The 21352-nt window shown below is 40.7% G+C and overlaps 1 protein-coding gene across 2 annotated transcripts in view; it reads right to left on the minus strand.

The window, feature by feature from the left end:
- Positions 1 to 14500: 14500 nt before the first annotated feature.
- The window catches only part of Pold3 (polymerase (DNA-directed), delta 3, accessory subunit), a 47568-nt gene continuing 40716 nt past the window's right edge, over positions 14501 to 21352 (minus strand). For both annotated transcript variants that reach the window (XM_005379914.2, XM_005379915.2), the window contains exon 12: positions 14501 to 16720. In XM_005379914.2, coding sequence (XP_005379971.1) covers positions 16518 to 16720 — 203 coding nt within the window. In that variant the 3' untranslated portion in view covers positions 14501 to 16517. The remainder of the gene's footprint in view (positions 16721 to 21352) is intronic.

The following is a 21352-nucleotide window of genomic DNA, read 5'->3' on the forward strand; positions in this document are numbered from 1 at the left end:
AAATACCAGACTTCTACTGTTCTTCCTTGAGGTTCGGAACCTTTATGAATAAAGTTGCTATAAACATATGTGTGTAGGTTTTTATGTGGATATACATTTTTAACTCCTAGAGACAGGATTGCTGAATTGTATAGTAAGAGTGTGTTTAATTTTGTAAGAAATTATCAAGCTGCCCCAGCAGTGAATGAGAAGTTCATATCCTTGGATTTTGGCCATTCCAAAAGGTATGCAGTGGTGTCCCATTGTGGTTTTAATTGGCAATTCTTTAACAGCAAATGATATTGAACATCTTTTCCTATTTATTTTCCATCTGTATATCTCCTTTGCTGAAATGTCTGTTCAAGTCTTTTGCTCATAAAAAAGTATGCTTGTTAAACTTTAAGAATTTGGCCAGACATGGTAGTACGTGCCTGTAATCCCAGAAGTTGGGAGGCTGAGGCAGGAGGATTGTCATGAGTTCGAGGACAATCTGTGCTACATAGTGAGTTGAAGGCCAGCCTGGACAACATAGTGAAACCTTGTCTTAAAATAAAAAAAAAAAAATTGCACATTTTTTTATATGTTCTCTGTCACGTGTCTTTTGCGAATATTTTCTTGCAATCTGTGGTTTGTCTTTTCATTCTTTTAATACTGTCTTTCCAGAGCAGAAGTTTTTAATTTTAATGAAGTTTGGCTTACCAATTCTTTTGTTCATGGATCTTGTCTTTGGTGTTGTATCAAGCTAAGGTCATAGATTTTCTCCTATGTTATCTCTTTTCTTTCAGAGATTTTCTCTTACGTTATCTCTGAGTTTTCTAGGTTTGTGTTTTACATTTAGGTCTATAGTCCATTCTAAGTTTTGTAAAATATAGTCTGTATCTAGATTCATTTCTTTTGCACGTGGATGTCAGTTTTTCCAGCACCATTTGTTAAAAAAATTGTCTTTCCTCCATTATATTGGCTTTGCTCCTTTGTCAATGATTATTGACAATGTGGATCTATTTCTGTGATCTCTATTGTGTTGCATTCATCTAAATGTTTTCTTTTACCATTATTACACTGTCTTGATTCCTATGGCTTTAGAGTAAGTCTTGAAATTGGATATTGCCAGACTCTAACTTAGTTCTTCCCTTTCAATACTGTGTTGGCTGTTCTGGGTCTTTTGTCTCTCCATATAAACTTTAAAATCAGTTTATTAATGTCTATACAATAACATGCTGGGATTTTGTTTGGAAATACATTGAATCTATAGTTCAAACAGTGAATTTTTAAAAAAAATTGTTTTTGATTCTCTTTCCATATATGTACATAAGTATGTATATACACAGTGGTACTAAGAATTGAATCTAGGGCCTTTTCACAGAGATATAGCCTCAGGATTTAAAAAAAAAAGATTTTATTTTATTCTATTTTATTTTATTTTAAGACAAGGTCTTATTAAGTTGCCCAGGTTGGGCTTAAAGCTGTGACCCTCCTACCTCAGCTGAAGAGAGCACTGCGATTACAGACAGGTGCCACTATGCCTAATTTTATAATTTTACTCTATTGCAAGTCCTTAGTTTCCAGCATTCTATTTTATAATTTTCTCTAAAACCTTGAGTATAATAGCTATTTTAAGTTCCTTGCCTGCTAATTCCAACATTAATGTCATTTATGGGTCTGTTTCTATTGAATGACTTTTCTTCTGATTATGGGCCATTTTCCTGCTTCTTTACATATCTATTAATACTGTATTTTATGTTGTACATTTTGGATGCTATATTTTGGATGTCTGGATTTTGTTTTCTTCCTTAATAGAATGTTGAACTTCGCTTTGTTATGGAAGACTTAGAGTAGGCTTTACTCTAGAGCTTGAGTCATCCTACCCTGAGGCTTTGCCTCCCTGCGAGCTCTACCAAATGCCTTCATACCCAAGATCTCTACACTCTGGCTGGTTATCCCTCAAACACATCTGTTTTCTGCCTACAATGACAGCTTGTCATCCCAAATGTATTATTTGATCTTAGGTAAGTTGCATAATCCTGTCTGGAAGATAGAGGGTAATATGTGTTTTTCAGGATTGTTTTGAACTAAGAGAGAATATATTTAAAAATGTCAGTATATAGCTAACACTTGATAACTATTATCTCTACCATCAGATTATATCACTTGCACAATATTTTTCCCTGGTTTCTTATTTCACCTAAGATAAAATCCTAAATCAATATGGCCTGTAAGACTCACCTTGAACTGATCCCCTTATACCTCTTGAGCCTTGAATCTTGCCACTCGGAGGTTCTTTGTTTTAGTTCAATTACAATGAACTACGTTCTTAATCTGTCTAGACCTTTCTACTCCCTTTATCTCTGTAGGGAACATCCTTCCTATCTTTGACCTGGCCTACTAATTTACATATCACTTTTTTCATACGTTCTTTGGTTCATTCATGTATCAAATGTTTATGGAAAAGCCCTCATGCATGAGGCACTTTGATACACAGTAAATACAAAATACAGTTTCTGTCCTTATTCAAATCTATGCTCTGAGCTTACCGTACCTTCCCAGCCTGGATTTGAGGATCCTGGTACAGTGGACTCTTGAGTTATGACCAATCTGATATATGAACAATGTGGGTTATGACCAGAATTTTAGTTTTAACTTGTGACCAAAGTCTTGAGTTATGACCCAAATGCCGGCTGTTTGTGCTTCCAGATGGTCTCAGATACAGATGTAACCCTTAAAAAGTTCTGGAAGGAACATTACAACATGCTTTCCTATATGGGGTTAATCAAGAAATCCTGGGCCAAAATCTCTCTAAGGACACTGAGCTCTGCCTGTGTACAGAAGAGGAGCCTGAGCCTTCCATTGACAACTTGAGTTACAATCAGCCCTTGGGAATGAACTGAGTTCCTAAGTCAAGGGTCCACTGTATATACTTTTGTAATGCCCCTGATTTCGCCTCTCATAGTCTTTCTCTTAATTATAATTGCTTATTTTCCTATAGATAAGCCTTTGTAGATTGTAAGTTCATTGGAGGCATGAACCACACTGTTCTAATCCTCACCTCATTTCCAATGCTTAGCACATTAAATATTTGTTGAATTAACAATAACTGAAAACAGCTCATCTCTGAAGCATACCCAGTGCTCTCACTCTGTTGGGCAAGGCACTGTGGGAGACAAAGACCCAGGGTCATCATAGCATCCCTGGGGACAAGCCAAGAGTGAGGATAACAACTACCCAGATCTCTTTCTTTTTGGTCCCCACATCCAGTATTATACTCACACTGACACCCTCGGCTGTTGGCAATGATCATTCACCACCGTTCTCCCCAATTTGGCTTTTTCTAGAGACATTTTCTTCCTTTTTGGGTGTTTCTAAGGCCCCCAGTTTAACAGTTCTACCAGCTTTATAGACCCTACATAGTTTCTAGGAAGGACATCAGGTTCTGAGGGGCAGCAGCTGCTCACGCAAGATGCCTCCCTGCCAGAGGACAACCAGCCCCTCATGCAAGGCTTTTCTGTCCCTCTCTGCCTCTTCGCACTCCTCGGCTGTTCCCTTCTTCCCAAGGGCATGATCCCTAGAGCTTTGTCTTCTTTCTTTAATTAAAATTGTCCGAGCCTGGTTGTATTTCCTGGCTCTTACTGAATTCAGTTTCGCTTAGGTTAGGTCTCTGTTACTGGAAGCAGTGAGAAAATCTTCCTCATGTGCTAGGAACATAAAAAGCAATACAACCTTCATGAGGGCAACTGGCAGTAGGTGACAAGAACTTCCTTTACCGTGTGTATTCTTTGACGTGGCAATTCTAAGAATCTATGCTAACAATAGTTTAAAATCCTTCAAAGATTTGGTTGTAGTTACCCAAAGGGCAAGAATCACCCTCAGGGGGAATTTTTCCTCTATCAAATTTGCTTATGAAATATTCAATTTTCAGAAGTCACTATTATTCAGCATTTAGATCCAAAATGTACCCATTTGGAGGGCCTGAAAGGGAAAAAAAGCTCTCAATTCTGTAATGTGGTAAAGTATAGGGAGGAGTAGATTAAAGTTTTAGAAATCAAGTTCTACCACTGTTCACTCAGTAGTAAGTCACCTAACTTCCCTGGGTCAGTTTCCTTATCTGTGAAATGGGGGTAACCTGCCCTATCTACCTTGGACAGGTGGGTAAGGAGAGTCTGGCTTTTCAGTGAGGTCTCTGTAGTGATGGGAATCATCAGTGACTTCCTTTTGCCTTAAGAATGCCAAATCCTGACCACAGCTTGTAACAGTGGTGGCAAACTGATGGCATATGTTCTGGAGAAACACACAGAGCCCTAGCTGTTGGCATGCGAGCTAAGTTGTTTTTTCTAGACTAAATCCTCGGTATTCAGATTTAATTGCTCATTTGGCACTTTGCGGTAAGTTAAGTGGGCTCTGGACTGCAGCGTGGGCACTTGTTCTCCGAAAGGTTCACCACCACTGCCTACAAGATTCCAGACGATCTGGCCCAGCCGACCTATCGAGCCTTGTCTTGGGCACAACCCCCCTGTTGGTCACCGTGCTCCAGCCACACTGCTTACCCTATACCTTCAGGTACACTACTCCTCTGCCTGAAATACCGTACCCTCTTTGGCCAGCAAAATGTCACTTAGGCCAGCAGTCTTCATGATCACCCCTGATGCAGTTAGGTCTCCCTATTATACCCTCTCAGAGTGCCTATGAGGCTTTTCACAATGGCAAATACTTGATTATGCAAATAATTATTTAGTTGTCTCTCCTTCAAAACTCCATGAGGGCAGGTCCTGTTTTTAGCTTGCTCATGACTGTGTACTTGTTTTTACTGGTGTGTATTACTACAGAATAACGAGATTCAAGATGATATACTGGTACATGTGTATAACTTATCTTGCTTATTTTCACCCCCGCTACTTCCCTCTCTTTTCCCCCTTCCTAATCCCCATGACTGTATTTTTAAAGGCTTGGCAGAGTGCCCCGCACGGAGACACAGGTACTGTAATTTGTTGAATGAATAAACTTCTTAAAATCTAAAGCATCAGTATAGGGACCTGAAGTCTTCATTTTAGATTTGACACAACTGAAGCCCAGAGAAGATGAATGACTTTCCCAGGATTACATGGCCCGTAAGTGGAAGAGGCAGTTTTGAAATTCATTCATTCATTTGATAAAGGAGCTTACTCTGTTCCAGGCACTGTCCTAGGTGCTGGAGATCGAATGATGGACAGGACAGTTCCTGGCTTCCAGGAATTTATATCACGGTGAAGGAGAGGGCCAGAAAACACAGAAACAAACAGGGAATAGTGGAGGCAGTGATAAGCACTATGAAGAAAGAGGGGCTCTGTGGGCAAAAATCACACAACCAGGGAGTGCTCAAGCCCCAGCCTTCTGCTTCCAAGTGCAGGGCTCTTTCCACTACACCACGCTGTCTGCCCGAAGTAAACAAACAAAACCATAATTTATGAGGCTCTCTCAGCTGCCTGTGTATGCACTTGGTGGGGTGAAACCCTCATGCTGTCCATGAAAGAGGGCCAACATCATCAGAAGCAGCAGCTGACTGGCTTGCCTGCTAAAGCAGGTGTCATGGCACTAGCCAGTCTGGCCTCTGCTGCCTTGAAGCTTCACATCTGGCACCTACAGAGAGAGGGAGTGTGTTTAAATAAGACAGCTATTGAACGAGTGGATTGAGAAGGCTGGAGTTGGCCGGTCTTGGGGAATGATGCAAACCACAAGGGATGGTACTCGAGGTGAACAGAAAAAACAGATGGGCTCGAACTGCAGGCGTGACTACTGCCTCAGCAGCCCACATGCTGCGTGCATGGGGGTGCTCCTTGCTGCTGGAGATGTTTGTTTTCATTAATAGAGGCACCCTCTGATGGCTGTACTTGGTGGCCCCGAATGTACACTCAGACCATTGTCTTTCCTGTAAACTCTTTCAAGCAGGAACGTGGCTGACACAAGTGTATCCTGTATGCATGCAGAAAGACACACAGGCTATCGAAAAGGTAGGAGTTCTGGGTCGCAGAGGGCAGTTATAAGCTTGACAGGCAAGTAGAACCACAAGGACAGGCAACCAAACACTGGGCCAAACAGCAATCCCACCTCACTTTGTTGTAACATCAGGTTTGATAGTCTGATGTGTTGTCTATAACCTAAAGTGGACACTTTAGTAAAGGTTAGTTGAAAAAAAGTGAGGTAGGACAAACCATCTTCCTCACCTGGGTAAGATTAAGGCCCAAAGCATTGCTTTGAAAATAATGTTACCATTTGTTGACCAGCCACTTATGAATCAGGCACTCTATGTTTATTATCTCTAATTCTCACAGTGACCTTGAGATAAGTATCAGGTTCATCTTACAGAGGAGCAAACTGAGGCTCAGAGAAATTGGGTGACTTTCTAGAAAGTTACACTGAGAGTAAATGCACACTGAACTCCTATGTGACTCAAGTCCAAGTGCTCTGTCAAAACCAAATGGTGACAACCACTTGCCTGCTAGCAAAAATTGACCCTCTATAGTTGCTCTGCTACTTCTTAAATGTGCAAGCTGCAAAGCTACATAACTTATACACAATTCTAAGTTGGAGTGTGGGGGTTTCTCTCAGGAACTACAGGAAAAGTTGTTCTCACATTTTAGGGGTGAACTTTAGGGTTTGCACAAAAAAAGCCAAAACTTACTGTTAGAGCATTACTTATACAAGAGCCCCAAATATAACAGACATCCAGTGAAAGCCTCATATGAACACAAATATACCAGACTGCTTATTATACTCCATACCACCGGGAAAAAACTCACATCAAATGGATAACAACTGGACACTCCTCTCAAATTGCAGCTCTACCGTGTCCTAGCTGGACAGCCTTTCTGCCACTGAATCTCCTAATTCATGAAAGTGGACTAACAACACCTCACAAAATTGTTAAGGATAAAATGATATAGAGTGTACAGAAGCCCCTGGCAACCGAATAGGTGTATGATAAATATGACTTGGGATGAAGTCAACTGACCAGTCTGAGATGGGTCACTTCAGCCCAGAGAATTCCAGGGAGATGCAGTCAGTTCCAGGTCTGAATCAGAGTGTGTGCATGTGCGTCAGAGAAGGGCCTACATGAATCCTGAGTGGAACTGTGGAACCAATCCCATCTCCATGCTTTAACTAGGACCATGGCCCAGGCAAGAGCCAAAAGATTTCCAAGCATGAGACAATCCAGCAAGAGGGTAATCATTCCACATTGAAGTCACTCCTAATACTCTACCATCCTGAGTTTTCAAGGGGATCAAGGGAGACAGCTACCTAAAATGCAACAAAATCCAAATTCAAGTTATCTTCCTCTGCTTGTTCCACCTCAAGATGTAGACAGAATTTGGCTCTGGCGTCATACCAGTAGTTCTCTCTTCAGAGTAAGGGTGACTTTTCTTGGATATACAAATCTGACTTGTTAAAATTCTTCCTATTACCCACAGCACAAATCCTGTACTATGTAGCAAAGACCTCTGTGACCTGGCCTCTGCCCAGTTATTTGGCCTCATAACTGCCATTCTGCCCCTCACAGAGCCACGTACTTGTAACTCCCTGAACACACCACGCTTCCTCTCGGTCCTGTTCCTTCTGCCTGGAATGCCCACAAGCATTCTCCTGAATGTGGCATTATTGTAGCACATTATTTGCCTAATGCCCCAACTCCCACTTGATAGTAAACCCAAGGGCAAATGATTCAAGTTTGTATCCCATGCTGCACACACAGTGAACCTTTAATAAGTCTGTGAAATGTGCAAACATGCACGTTTTGCCTTTCCGACAGACAGTGGTGCTAGGAGGGCAGAGAACTTGTCATGTGTTTCTTTTAAATCCTCTACAGCAGCTACCATGCCTGTTGGGCAAATCAGTAAGCATTCAAGGATTGAGGGCACACTAATGAGTGGCCCACACATTTTCTTTAGGGGCTGCTATACTGTAGAAAAGTCACAAGATGCAAAGTCTGAAGACCTAGGCTTTGTCTCACTCCCTACTGTGAGATGTTGGACACACTAGCTCAATTTCCTAGGCTTGCTTTCTTCAAAATGTGGGCAAGAAAGACCTTGCAGATTATCACAAGGATAAAATAAGACCAAGTAAGCCATCATGTAGGTAAATGTAGACCATATGTAAGAGGGACAATAGGAACACTATCAGGAATTATGGGGGCTGGGGATTTAGCTCAGCGGCACAGCGCCTGCCTGGCAAGCGCAAGGTCATGAGTTCAACTCCCGGTACCGGGAAAAAGCCAAAAAAAAAACGAATTATGGTTTGCAGGAAATGGTTCTGCCTTCTCTGTGGATCCCACCACAGGACAGACTAAAGCAGCAGCTACCAAGCTACTATCCTTATGCTGTTTACGTTATCTTTACATATCTTTTAAGCTTGAAGAAGTATCCCAGGAAAACAAGGTTTTAATATTCAGAATGGAGAACATGGCCCTTGCCTAACCCAAGTGCAATCCTTGGACAACAGGTGCCCTAGAGCCACTTACTTACTACTGCTGAATCTTCAGCACAACTTAAATAGGGTGAAATAAAGGTTAAGTCAAAACCAAGGCCGAGAATTGGATAAACTTTTTAAAGAAAACTAGTGCTCTTGACTAAACTGAAACCAATTAAATGGATTGCTTAGGTAACTATATTTAGAAGTTTCCTGATGGTTTAAAATCAACCAGAAAAATATTCTATTCTAGCCTCTTTAAATTATTAATGTTTATAAGTCTACTTATCTAACTTTGTAATTTAGTAAGCATAGTACACCGAGCATAATTCAATCTTTGTTTATAGAGTCAACACTACTGGGCAGGGATGCTCTTCCAGAGAGGACACAAGCATCAGATGAGCGGTCAACTTAGATAAACATTAAGATCACCTTTGGGGGTCAGGGATATAGCTCAGCGGCGCAGCGCCTGCCTGGCAAGTGCATGGTCCTGAGTTCAACTCCCAGTACCAAAGGAAAAAAAAAAATTAGAAAAAAAAAAGTCACCTTTGAATCTGACCACCTGAGGTCTGAATAACTAGTTGTATGTACACAAATGAACATCAGTCATCACTGGATGTTATAAAATTATATATTAATAAATACCCAAGACATATACAGCACACGATTCAGATTGTGGGCAATGAGGTCAAACTGTCAAGATTTATATCTTCACTCTGCCACTTGCTAACCCTGTGATTCTGAGCAAACTGCCTATTTCCTCAGTACAAAATGGGAATAAAAGTATGCATCTCATTGAATTGCTAGGATTCAAAAAGTTAACACATTGAATGTGCTTAGAACATAGCAGATGTTAAAAAAACATGAGTTATTCTGCTATTAGTTTATTGTGTCAAAATACTAGGGACTGCCCATGTATTATTTAACTATGCCTTAAAACAATCCCTTAACATGTTCACAACAGGGCCGTAATTCACATCCTGCTCCTGGGTGGCTTGAGCCACCAGTGGTACATACATGACTATCCTGTCAGGTGCCTTCTTATTAATTTTATTAGTAAAAAGACCAACAAAAGTGATTTGTACCACCAGTGGTACAAGCTGCTGGATGAGGCAAGTCATGCATAGGCAACTGGTGGTTCAAGCTGGCAGGATCACGTTAAAGCAGGGAATAGCTCATGTTAAAGGAAACTGAAGCTTAGAGGATGAGTACCTGATTCAAGGTCAGTGTCTCACCCTAGGGTTTGAACCCAGGACACTCTGCCTCCAAGCCTGTGTTGTTTCTATCCAGCGCTTTGTTTCCCCACAGTTGCTGAGGATGCATGAAATTGAGCTGAACTTACGCTAAGCTAGCGTGTATCCTACAAACTTCCTTATGAAACAATCCTGGTACCTGCTTGCTTTGTTACAATCTCTTTTAAAGTGGAACAGAAGTGACTGCATTAAAGACTCAAGGTGCATTAAAGACTTAATCAAGGTTATTTCTACCACGAGTGTATAAATGATGAGTGAAATTCAAACAGCTAAATAAAATCCACCCGAATGGTGAAACTTCTCTGCTGTTTCTTGTCTTAGATCTTTCACTGTTCTTCACATAGGATTATGACTTCTGCCCATTATGATTACCCCAGTTCTTTTCTGAATTAAGTCCCTCACCTACCACTCATATAAGCAGTTTCAACCGCTACATGCCATGTGTGCAGATACTGTCCTCTTAAATGGTAACTTCCAGATTCTTGCAATCCCAAGTATCTTGTCCCAGACTAAACATAACTAGCATTCAACAACTGCTTAATGCTCTGGACTTGAATGATCCAAAGCAGACACTAAACTAAGTGGTTTTTCCATTTTTCAAGAGCAGTCCAGGAAAAGACATGCCATATGGAAGAACCCGGAGAAAGCCAGCCTAAAAGACCATAAGAAAAAAGCTAAAGAAGGACCAGCCATGAAGAACTTTGAGCATTAAAAAAGGCGGAAAGAGCCAAGGGCAGGCTTCGAGAAACAAGGATTCTGGCAAGAGCAAAGGAGAAAAATAAAGGAAGAGAGGACTGGAGGGAGTGAGACGACATTTAAGGTTTGAAATGGGAGGGCAATTCTAGAGTTAAGGTGGGTTCTGATCCAATGGAAAATTGTTGGATCACAAGTCTCACCAGGTTTCTCTGGCTGAGGAGCCTGGGTGGCAATCTGTGGGTGGGCCACACTTAAGAACACAGAAAGCTGGACACAGACACAAGCGGAGAGAAGTGTCATGAAGCAGGGAGTGGCAAGAGTCAATCCTAAATGCAGTCATTTGGGTACAGTGTGCCCTTCAGAGAGGGCATGGTGACAGCATGGGCTAATTTAGAGAGCTGCCAGGGCAATAACTCAGAGAGCAACACTGTCTCCTCACAACAAAACGAGGCAGCCCCTGAATGTTTCATGGTGGTAAAAGCTGCATTACAGCATGCTGAGATCCCGGAACCAATGAAAGAAGACAAGTTTACCAAAACGAGACTTGACACAGAGTACGTTTCTGGCAAATACATTACTAGGCACTCGTTCTACTCATGTCCTGAAGAAACTATTTAGTTTCCTTATAAGGCCCTTCTCTTCTGCTCTTCCCTGTATAAAAGCAAATGTCTTCTTAAAGAAACAAGGATAGAAAAGGGACTGTTCCACTCACCGCCCCCCACTCCCAGTGTTTTTTGGGGAGGTGAGTGGAGGCCCTATTTCTGGAGTGTCAGAGGACTACCAGGTTTTGAAATCATTTTTAAAGAACTGATTCTGCTCAACAGACCTAAGTTAATGGAGGAAGGGAAACTGCAAGTGCTTACGCTGGCTGCCAGATTAAATTGAGCAGTGTTGTTTTACCCATGACGGTCATCTTTAATCCTGTTAGAATGTTAATACTACATACTAGCCCTAAGATATAGTGTGCACGCCTGGGCAGAAACACTATCATGGTATAAAAAACTCACAGTAAACGCCAGCTGTCCCTCTTAACTGAGCGTCAGCTTCTAAATTTATCTGCTTCCTAAAATTTCCCAATTGGCCCCCTTACCCATAGATCTAATCTAAACTCCTCAGCAGGATGTAAACTTCACTTCTCATGCATTTCTCTCCCTATTTTCAAATTTTACAACTCCTCCCTCTCCTGCCTGGAATAGCCTCTCCATTTTTCTTTGCTTGGTAAAGTCTTAGTTATCGTGCAAAGAATTGTTTGGTTTCCATAGTGAAAATGGCCATACTCCCAAAATTGTTATACAGATTTTATGCAATCCCAGATTTTATGCAAACACACCATTACCATACCTCACAGCACTAGAAAAAAACCTATCAAAAATTCATTTGGAACCAGAGAGACCTAGAATAGCAAAAATATTTCTAGGCAACAAAGACAAGGCAGAGGGCATCACAATCCCTGACTTGAAACTATACTACAAAGCTATTGTGATAAAAACAGCATGGTACTGGCAAAAAAAACAGACTTGAGGATCAATGGAACAGATCAGAAGATGCAGAAACAACTCCAAACATACTCAGCCACCTTATCTTTGACAAAGAGGCCAAGTACATGTCCTAGAAGATAGCCTCTTTAATAAACTGGCTTTCCACATGCCAAAGACTAAAACTAGACCCATGTCTTTTACTATGCACTAAACTAAAATTAAAATGGATCAAAGACCTAAATATTAAAACAGAAACACTAAATCTGCTCAAAGAGAGAATACACAGAATTCTTAAAGAGACAGGTATAGGCAAAAATTTCATGAACAAGCTCTGGGCATGATGGCACATGCCTGTAATCTCAGTACTTGGAGGCTGAGGCAGGAGAAATGCCATGAGTTTCAGGCCAGTATGGGCTACACAGTGAGTTCAAGGCCAGCCTGAACTGCATAGTGGTACCCTGTCTCAAAAAAGAAAAAAGTAATAAAACATTTCATTAACGAAACCCTCACATGGGAAATACTATAATCAACATCCTATTAAAAAGCTTTGCACAGTGAAAGAAATCACCAATAGAGTGAAAAGACAACCCACAGAGTGTAAAAAAATTTTAGCCAGTTGTACCTCAAACTAATATCTAGAACATATAAAGAATTTTTTAAAAATCACACATCCCCCCAATTTAAAGACCCAGTCCAAAAGTGGGCATCTGAGATAAATATGTACTTCTCAGATGAAGAAATACAAATGCCAAATAAACATATGAAAAAATGTTCACCAACTCTGGTTGGTCATTTGAAGATGCAAAATTAAAACAACAATGAGATTCCATTTCACTCTAGAAAGAATGGCTATTATCAAGAAATCAAGAAATCAACCAATAACAAATGCTGGTGGGGCTGTGGGGAAATGGAACCCTTCTCCACTGGTGGTGGGAGTGTAGGCTGGTACAACCACTGTGGAAGTCGGAGATTCCTAAAAAATTTAGGATTATCAGTCCCATTTGACCCATGTATTCCCCTCCTGGGTCTCTTCCTGGAAAAATTAAAAACATCATACCACAACGATATATGTGCACCCATGTTTATAGCAGCAGTTTGTAATGGCTAATTCTTTCAAACAACCCAAATGACCGTCAACTGAGGAATGCATAAAAAAGATGTGTTTTTTTTTATACAATGGAGTACTACTCAGGCATAAAGAAGGATAAACTTGTCAAGGCATTTGTAGGTAAATGGATGCACCTTGAGACCATACTCCCTTAAGGAAATAAATTGGACACGTGTAAATATTGGATTGTCTCCCTGGTGTGAGAAACCGGAAGAGTAAATAAGGACAAAAATGTACAACAGATATTGTGAAATAGGAAGAAATTCTTTAAAAGGAAAGAGGAATTTGGGATGCGGGGAGGGGAAAGGAAGCAAGGGAAAAGAAAAAAATGAGAGAAGTAAAAAATGGAAAAGACACTTTTACACGTAAGGAAGTAAGAGTGGTTGAAGGGAAGGCAGGGGGATAGGGAAAAAACAAAGAATCAAGATATATCATGTACAGGCAGATTCTGTGATGAATGTGATCATTACATATACCTAAATGTACCAGTAAACTTACTAAAAAAAAGGACAAACTGGAAATAAATCTTTGGGAATAAAGGAGGGGAAGAAGGGTTGAAGGGAGGAGGAGAGGGGACTGGGAAAAAAGAGGAATCAAGATATATCATAAAAAAGTTACTCTGAAGGTGGAATTAAAAAAAGAAAAACAATCAGTATGGCAAAAACAATGGGAAAAATAGATCTGAGATTAAAGATGACATGAGCCGGAAAAAACAAAACACGCTTGGTTTCTGCTCCTCCAGGAAGACTGCTTTGATACACACCCTCCCAGGAGAAGCCCGTGCCTATCTGTCACCACAGTCATATATGGTACTGTAATTTTATTTTGTTGACTTATTTCTTCCATTAGATCCTGAGGACGAAAGACAAATTTTAGTTTCCATTATATACTCTAGTGTCCAGGTCAGAGGCCTGGCACATAGTAGAGATGTGGTCTTTCAATGAATAGTAAATATTGTCATCTACAAATCTTTCAATTAAAAATCCCACTCTCTTTAAAATTTTTGTAAGATAATATGACTATGGTTCCCTTCTGACCCGCCAGGATGCCTCTGTGAGCCCTCCATTGGGAGTCATATCTTTGGTAATATTTCAGAAAGCTGGTAGGCGACTGCATCAGTTATTGGCTTCAAGGAAGCCAACATCTATACAGCAATTATGTGCCTGCCACAATGTACTGAGTTTATGCTGCAAATATATTATTTCAGTCTTGACCACCCATACTAGCCCATTTTAGTTCTTTTTTGCTCAAGGACCTGAGTCTCAGAAATTTGCCTAAGGTCACAAAGCTAGCAAATGATGAAGCCAAACTAATACAATGTGCAAGATCAGGACTAGATTTTCTTTTAAATGAACTAAAAAATGAGGTTGGCTGAAACTAAGCTCTCCCAGAGGACTGAAAAAATGATGAAGGCAGCAAATAGCTTGTCCATCGCAGACTACGGGTATGCAGTTTTAGCAATATAAACTGAAAACCAGCCTTGTTCCTGTTCAGAATTTAGATAATTGCACACATTGCTGCTGGCCTGTCAAAAAACAGACTCATCAGACATTCGGTTTGAAGCATCACTTTAAAACGATTTCTCAAATTTATTTAACTCATGTGGATAACACGGTAGAGTCCTTTATATTAAAAAAAAAAGTCACTGCTCAATACTCACTAAGCCTTGCAGACAGCTCAGAGTTTAGGAAGCACGACGGGCACAGAGATCACAGGGCTTGCATTGTCCCTTGAAAGTTGGAATTCCAACTCACACCAGATTTTTCCAATTCAAATTCAGTTTTATTAGAGATCCCAGCATAATTTTTTTTTTTTAAAAAGACTGGATTGTTGCTTTTTAATTTTCCATTCCTATTTAGAAAAAAAAAATGTCTAGAGGCAATGACAAAAATAACCATTTAAAAGGGATTCTTCCCCAGAAGTTTTCTGTCAAGCTTAACTCCAGGCTTTCCACTCTTTTTTCATTTTAAAAAAGAAAGGGTTTTGGAGTATGTCAGCCTTTGCTCGGCTTGCTATACAAAACCTCTACCTTCTCAAGTCCTACACATAATGCCAGGACCAAGCCTCTCGTCTTTTAATCAAGTCCACACTCGGTTGCTGAAGAAGCTTGTTTGAATTCCAAAGTCAGCTACAGTCCTAATCTTCAAAAGTAGACAGCTGACTGTATCACTTATGACATACACCAGGCCGGGGCGGAAGAAGAGGGTCAGACGTCTTTTGTCTGCTCCGGGTGAGTTACGTCAGCCGTTGAGCCTGTGTTCCCTTCCCCAGAGCTCACTGTGCAGCTCCCTGCCACGCCACCTCCACGCACTGATCTTACTGAAGATCTTACTGTCCAGCCATAGTGGAAGCTGCTTGAAAGTTAATGGAATAGATAATTTCCTGTAAGTGTGCACAAAGGGAAAATGTATTTACTGTTTCGACCTACTCATCACTCAGTTTCTCCATCTCTTCTTCAGACGTCAGTACTGCTAGGCAGATGAGGAGCAGACATCTGTGTATAAATATGTGCCCTAAGTTCTTCATTAATTAACTTCTGGGGAAACTGCTGTTCCTGAACATCCCATATTCCTTGAGAGGGAAAAATTCTATATAATGTTGTATAATACATGCAGAAATATTTCTTTTTAAGGGCCGGGGATATAGCTCAGCGGCACAAGCGCCTGCCTGGCAAGTGCAAGGTCCTGAGTTCAATTCCCGGTACCAAAAAAAAAAAAAGTATTTCTTTTTAATCTTCATCTCACTCTATAGGTTTTGCTCTCCAGGTACTAACAGTGGACAGCAGAAAACCACAAAGGCGCAGTATATAACCCTGTGTCAGCACCATGGCAGCTCCTCCGTCATCCATGCTGACTCCAAGTAATTTCTGGTGAAGTTGGATACATCATTAAATTTCTATTAGTGCTTTGCCTGAGGCTTTCCCTAACCACTAACAGGGAGCAAAGGTCTAGAGAGTTTTGTGAAAGGGGCAAAACACAAGCCATGGCCTGGTCTGCAGCCAGGTGTCAGTATACTCTATAATGGAGGAAGAGGATCATGGGAAGATTTTTGTTTTGGCTTTTAGTTCAACCAAAATTTACAAGATTTACAGAAAACAGCTTCACGGGACTAGGGGACAGAAGTGTCATAGTCAGGAGAGGAGGTTGGGGAGAGCAAACACAACCGGTAGAATTCAGGGATAAAAACATCTACACAAATTCACAGAGTACAGAAGAACCTGAAGGAATCTTCCTGAGGGGTAAGAGGATCAGGCAAAGGGTCAGTGGGACACAGTGGGGAAAGCAGAACCTGTTTGGACTTAATTTTGGAGTGAATTTCTCTACGTTTGTGCTTTTTAAATGTCATTAGAAAGTAACAGCTTTTTAAATATTCTTTTGCCTCTTATTTCCAGGTGACTCCCTTTAGGTTAAAAACCAGCAACAGTATAAACTTCACAGGATGGAAGGACAGCCGCTCGATGCGGGTGAGGTGAGGAGCTAGGTGGCAGACGGACTTACACAGTAAGTGAGAGTCTATACTTCTTGGTCTTCTCCTTCAACCACGCTAAGTCTCTGACCTGCTAGAGGTGGCAGTTTATTTCTTGGGGAAGAAGCCAGTAATGGATACTTGTCTGTTGGCTTTGCCTAGAGCAGCTGTCCCTTTCTTGGAGCCCTTTCGTTCCTCTCTGGGCTCTTTTTTCACAGTCGTGGCAGGGGGTCTGTGTCCAGAGGATGTCTTTGTCTTAAGCTCCTCTTCACTATCAGTGCAAGATTCACTCTCATAGTATTTTTCAGTCACTGGAATAAGAAAAAAAGCGGGCATGAATGGGTTTATCAGGAGAGTCATTTACCAGAATAAGGTGTCGTGCTCATTTGATAATGAATCTTTTTTTCCTAGTGGAGATCACATCTAGTCTCGGGTAGAAAGCATGTGGTAGGGCTCTAGGTAGGGCTGAGAATTAATCTCTCCTCCTTCATTGCCATGTCCCATGCCATTAAGTAAGCCTTTTTCATTAAATGCCCAGATCTTTTGTGTGAATCCTGGTCTATGCCAACTAACTTCCTGAGCTCTATAACTGGACTGTCTGTATCTCAAACACCGACCTATAACACAGTGCTTTGACTAGCTTCTGAGTCTCACCTCTATGACTCCTAGTGCTTGCGGATTGCCACTGCTGGTTTTTCTGCTCTTAAATCTTGGGACCCACATTGTCTAGCAAGATTCACTGCCACAGATCCCCTTGGCTAGCACTATATTGATGTCACCTACTTTGCACACCTTAAGTACATAGCATTGGACATTATTATACCAACTTTCAGTTCTCAGTTTGAATGATTACTAACCCATGATTCAGCAAGTCTACATCATAAAGATAACTCTCACACAGATGACACACACTTGGTAGTTTTGAGGAAACTATCTGAATCTGAGCTCTGAAAAGAATGCAGCAATCTGTGTTTTAACAAGCACTCCAGGTGATTCTGATCCATGCTAAAGTTTCAGAGTACACAAAGGGCACACTGTACATTAAAACACAAATATATCTGATTCGAAAGCCTACGCCTCTTGGAAATTTGACTAATATATTAGAAAAAGTTATCAATAATTAAGATTCGATAAAGTGAGAAACAAAGTTACCAGTTTTCTTATTCATTATCAGCCAAAGCCATCAACTGCTTTTCCTTCTGTCTTTAAAACTATCCAAACCCTTCACAAAGGGAAACTTGGACAGAAACTTACCAGTGAGCAGACCTTCAGAGCAAGTCCCAAAGGAACAAGACACAAACAGTGGTTTCCCACCACGACACAGAGCTATGGAGGGTCTCTCAATACTGGGAATGAGGGATTGTGGGAGGGATTACACGCACCCACCACAAATCACAGCACAAGACAACCTCCTGTGCCTTTACAGAGAGGCGACGGCAACATCATCTGAAGTCTTTCTCAGCCTGTCTGGCTGCAACAGGTGATAAAGTAACAGTGAAGGAAAACATCTTTTCTTAACTGAAAACTGTAATCTACTCTGCGTGGCAACTGCTCAAACAATGAAAGAGGAAGGTATTTTTTCCCCGTTAAAGAACAATGATAGTTTCAAGATCTTAATTACAGATAATTCTAATAAAATACATTAGTCAAGTTGTTCTAGAGGCATAAACTTTAGAATTAAATGTATCTGTTTTAATACCTAGTCTGCAATTTAAGACACTCTCCTAACTTTAACATTCATTAGAATCACCTGGAATGTTTGTTAAAACACAGATGACTGGATTTTGTTTCCAAAGTTTCAGATTTGATAGGTCTAGGGCAGGACCTCAGAAGTTTTTTTAAAAAACATGTTTCCCAATGACAATGATGTTGCTGGTCTGGGGATGACACTTTGCGAACCAATTTTTTTTTCTCCCCTGTTAAAATGGGATATGATGTACCTACTGGTTTTGGGCTGGTAATGGGATATGATGTACCTACTGGTTTTGGGCTGGTCTTCCATGCTGTATTTTCCTTTACAATGGGTTATGGTGAAGGAAAACTGACCGTTGCACTACAGCACTCTTTCTCCTTCATCCAGCAAATCCAATTGGGGTGACATAATTATAACAATCAATTTGTCTTTACTTTAAAGAGGATAAAACTCACTTGGATGACTCCCAGCCACTTAAAAGATATTAAATTTTAAATAGATATTAAGTAGGTTTTTAAAATTCATTTTCTATGATCATTTGTATAATTATAAAATTTGCACAGCTATCAATAATAATTTAGAAAGTGACTGAATTATGCAGTTCTCCAACAGAAATACTGAAGTAGGAGGATCACAAATTCATGCCCAACCTGGAAACTTATTAAGACCTTGTCTCAAAATTTAAAAAAAATTTTTTTTTCATAAAAGGGCTGGCACTGGGTGTGGTGGCCTACACCTATAATCCCAGCACTCAAAAGGCTGAGATAGGAGGATCTGCCCAGAGTTTGAGGCCAGCCTGGGCTATGTAGTGAGTTCAACACCAGCCTGAACTATGCAGTGAGAGCCTGTCTCAAAACAACCAAAAAAATAAAAAATAAAATAAAAAGGGCTGGGGATGTTGTTCCATGCAAAGGTTCTGGATTCAATCCCCAATGGGAGAGAGAAGAGAATAAAAGAGGAGGGGAGGGGAGGGGAAGAAATGCATCCTTACAACTTACTAGGGACCTCCCCCCTCCTCTTCCTCTTGGATGAGATTTTAAGTCTGGACAAGGAGTCAGAACTCAATAAAATAAAGGCTACTAAGAAACAAATGATTATGTGATAAAATATTTTTATTCTGGCAAACTGGCTTCCCTTTTAAATTAGTTTTAAATGCTGTAACTAATTTTGCTCCTGTGACTTCTTCTTTCCTTCTATCAGAGCCCACCCCCCAACTAAATTTATTTCAGTTCTGACCAAAGAATTCAGAGATGAGCAGACCAACTGGTCACTGAAAGTACCCTCTCGGAAAGGTTTCAGTTCCTATACAATAAAGAAGCCAAAAGAGCAGATCACATATTGTCCGTGTGTAATTTTTTTCCCTTCCATTTGTTTTGTCAATACAAGAGATCCATTTGCTGGTGTTAAATTAACTGGAGTCTAGAAATACTGAATTTATACAATTTCAACCTAGTCAGTGTTTTTGAAGGCATTACTTCACAAACTGTCTCCCTAAACCACACATATTAGAATCTCCTAGGAGCTTATTAGAAACGCAGAACCGGAGCTGGGAATTTAGCTCAGCGGCAAAAGCGCCTGCCTGGCAAGCGCAAGGTCGTGAGTTCGGTTCCTGGTACCGGAGAAAAACCAAAAAAAAAAAAAAAAAAGAAACGCAGAACCTTAGCCATGAATTGCTATACCAAAATTCCAATTTTAGCAAGATCTTCAAGTTATGCACACAGTCAGCAAAGACGAGACCTGGTCAGAGAGACAGGGGTCTAATAGAGATGTACCCCAAGAGGGTCCAGTCCACGGCCAGAGCCACTTTTGATCACTTTTGCTTTGTGGTGCAAAAAAGGTACAGGTTTTGTAGGGCAGCCTTACAGGCTAGGACTACTTCCTTTATGATCCTGGTTTTCCCTGCTGGTTTTGAGACTCAGAAGTAGGAGGAATGCCACAAGTAAGCTCTACTTTGTTAGCTGTTGCATTTGAGCTATCTTGGTGGTAACCAAGTCTGAAATTCAGTTGTGTTTGAACTGCCAATATTATTTCAAAACTTTGGCATATTGATCTAATCCTGGTAGGGAGGGTTCTGCCTTTGTTGTCTTACAGAGGGACTCCCAACCAGCAGCTGTGTCCTCCATGTGTCCACACTCTGGTATCAGAGTGCAGCTAAGTGGATGGTTATTTCAGCTCTGGTCACCCTACCCTTTTTAGTAAATTGCTCCTAACTGTAGTTGCTCCATGTTATCCCATTATGGAGTAGAATCTGATGCCAGTGGGAGGGAAGGACCATTAATGACCACTATTTTTTTCTTTCCAAGAATGGAGATGTTGGGGAGAGATAAAGACCCAATATGAAACCAGCGTGGTCCATTTCAGTGTACTATAAAGCACCGAGAATCCCTGTGTATGTGGGAGAGGGAGGCTTGCTGTTGCCATAGCTCCAACCCCAAGATAGGGACAAGTGGAGGACAGAGCACAGGCTCATCTCTGCATGTTTTGGCTACTACAGTTGTGTGTAAAAAAGGTCAGTGCCCACTTTTGTATTTAAGCATGAAAAATGATTCCAATTTAAAAATTATGAGCTGTTATTTATTCAGTATCTTAAATTAGGAAACTCTGAAGAGCCATCAATAAAAAGAAAACAACTTACTACTAGTTAATATAAGCCATTTCTATTTAATAAGCCATATTCTGTATTCAAATGGCAGTATGTCTATAATATTACACTTCAGCATCAATTGGTTCATTATTTCTTAATGAAACCACCAGCTGTCGTGTTGCCAATTTTGTGTAATACATTGCTTCAGGGTGTTCAAAACCAGTCAGGGCAGCACCAATACAATTTCTCAATCAGCACACTCAATGCCCTTGAAAAGCTAAAAGAATTATTTCTATATCAAAAGCTGTAGCTATTTCAAACTACAGGACAAAGGAGACTTCAGATTACAAATATAGGACCTTACTTTAGCTGAACTTGCCACCATTATAAAGTTTTCTTGGCTACCATTATAAAGGCCTGGTATCCACAGGTAACATCAGATTTCTTTTCCAGTCAACTGCTTTGCTTGTAGAAATCTGCCCTGTGTCCAGAAGTTCACCCCAACTTATCTCAGGAGCCCAACTCCCCAGTCCCTGCTGCAAACTCACAGAAAAAGGGAAGATTAGCTTTTTAAACCCAAAGAACAAATGTGATGCAGCACAGGACAGGGCAAGCCCCTGGGCCGGCACATTTGGAACACTCCGAGCAGAGAGAGGAGAGCACACA

This window comes from Chinchilla lanigera, unplaced genomic scaffold (assembly GCF_000276665.1).
Source record: "Chinchilla lanigera isolate Chin_1 unplaced genomic scaffold, ChiLan1.0 scaffold00013, whole genome shotgun sequence".
Taxonomy (NCBI): Eukaryota; Metazoa; Chordata; class Mammalia; order Rodentia; family Chinchillidae; genus Chinchilla; species Chinchilla lanigera.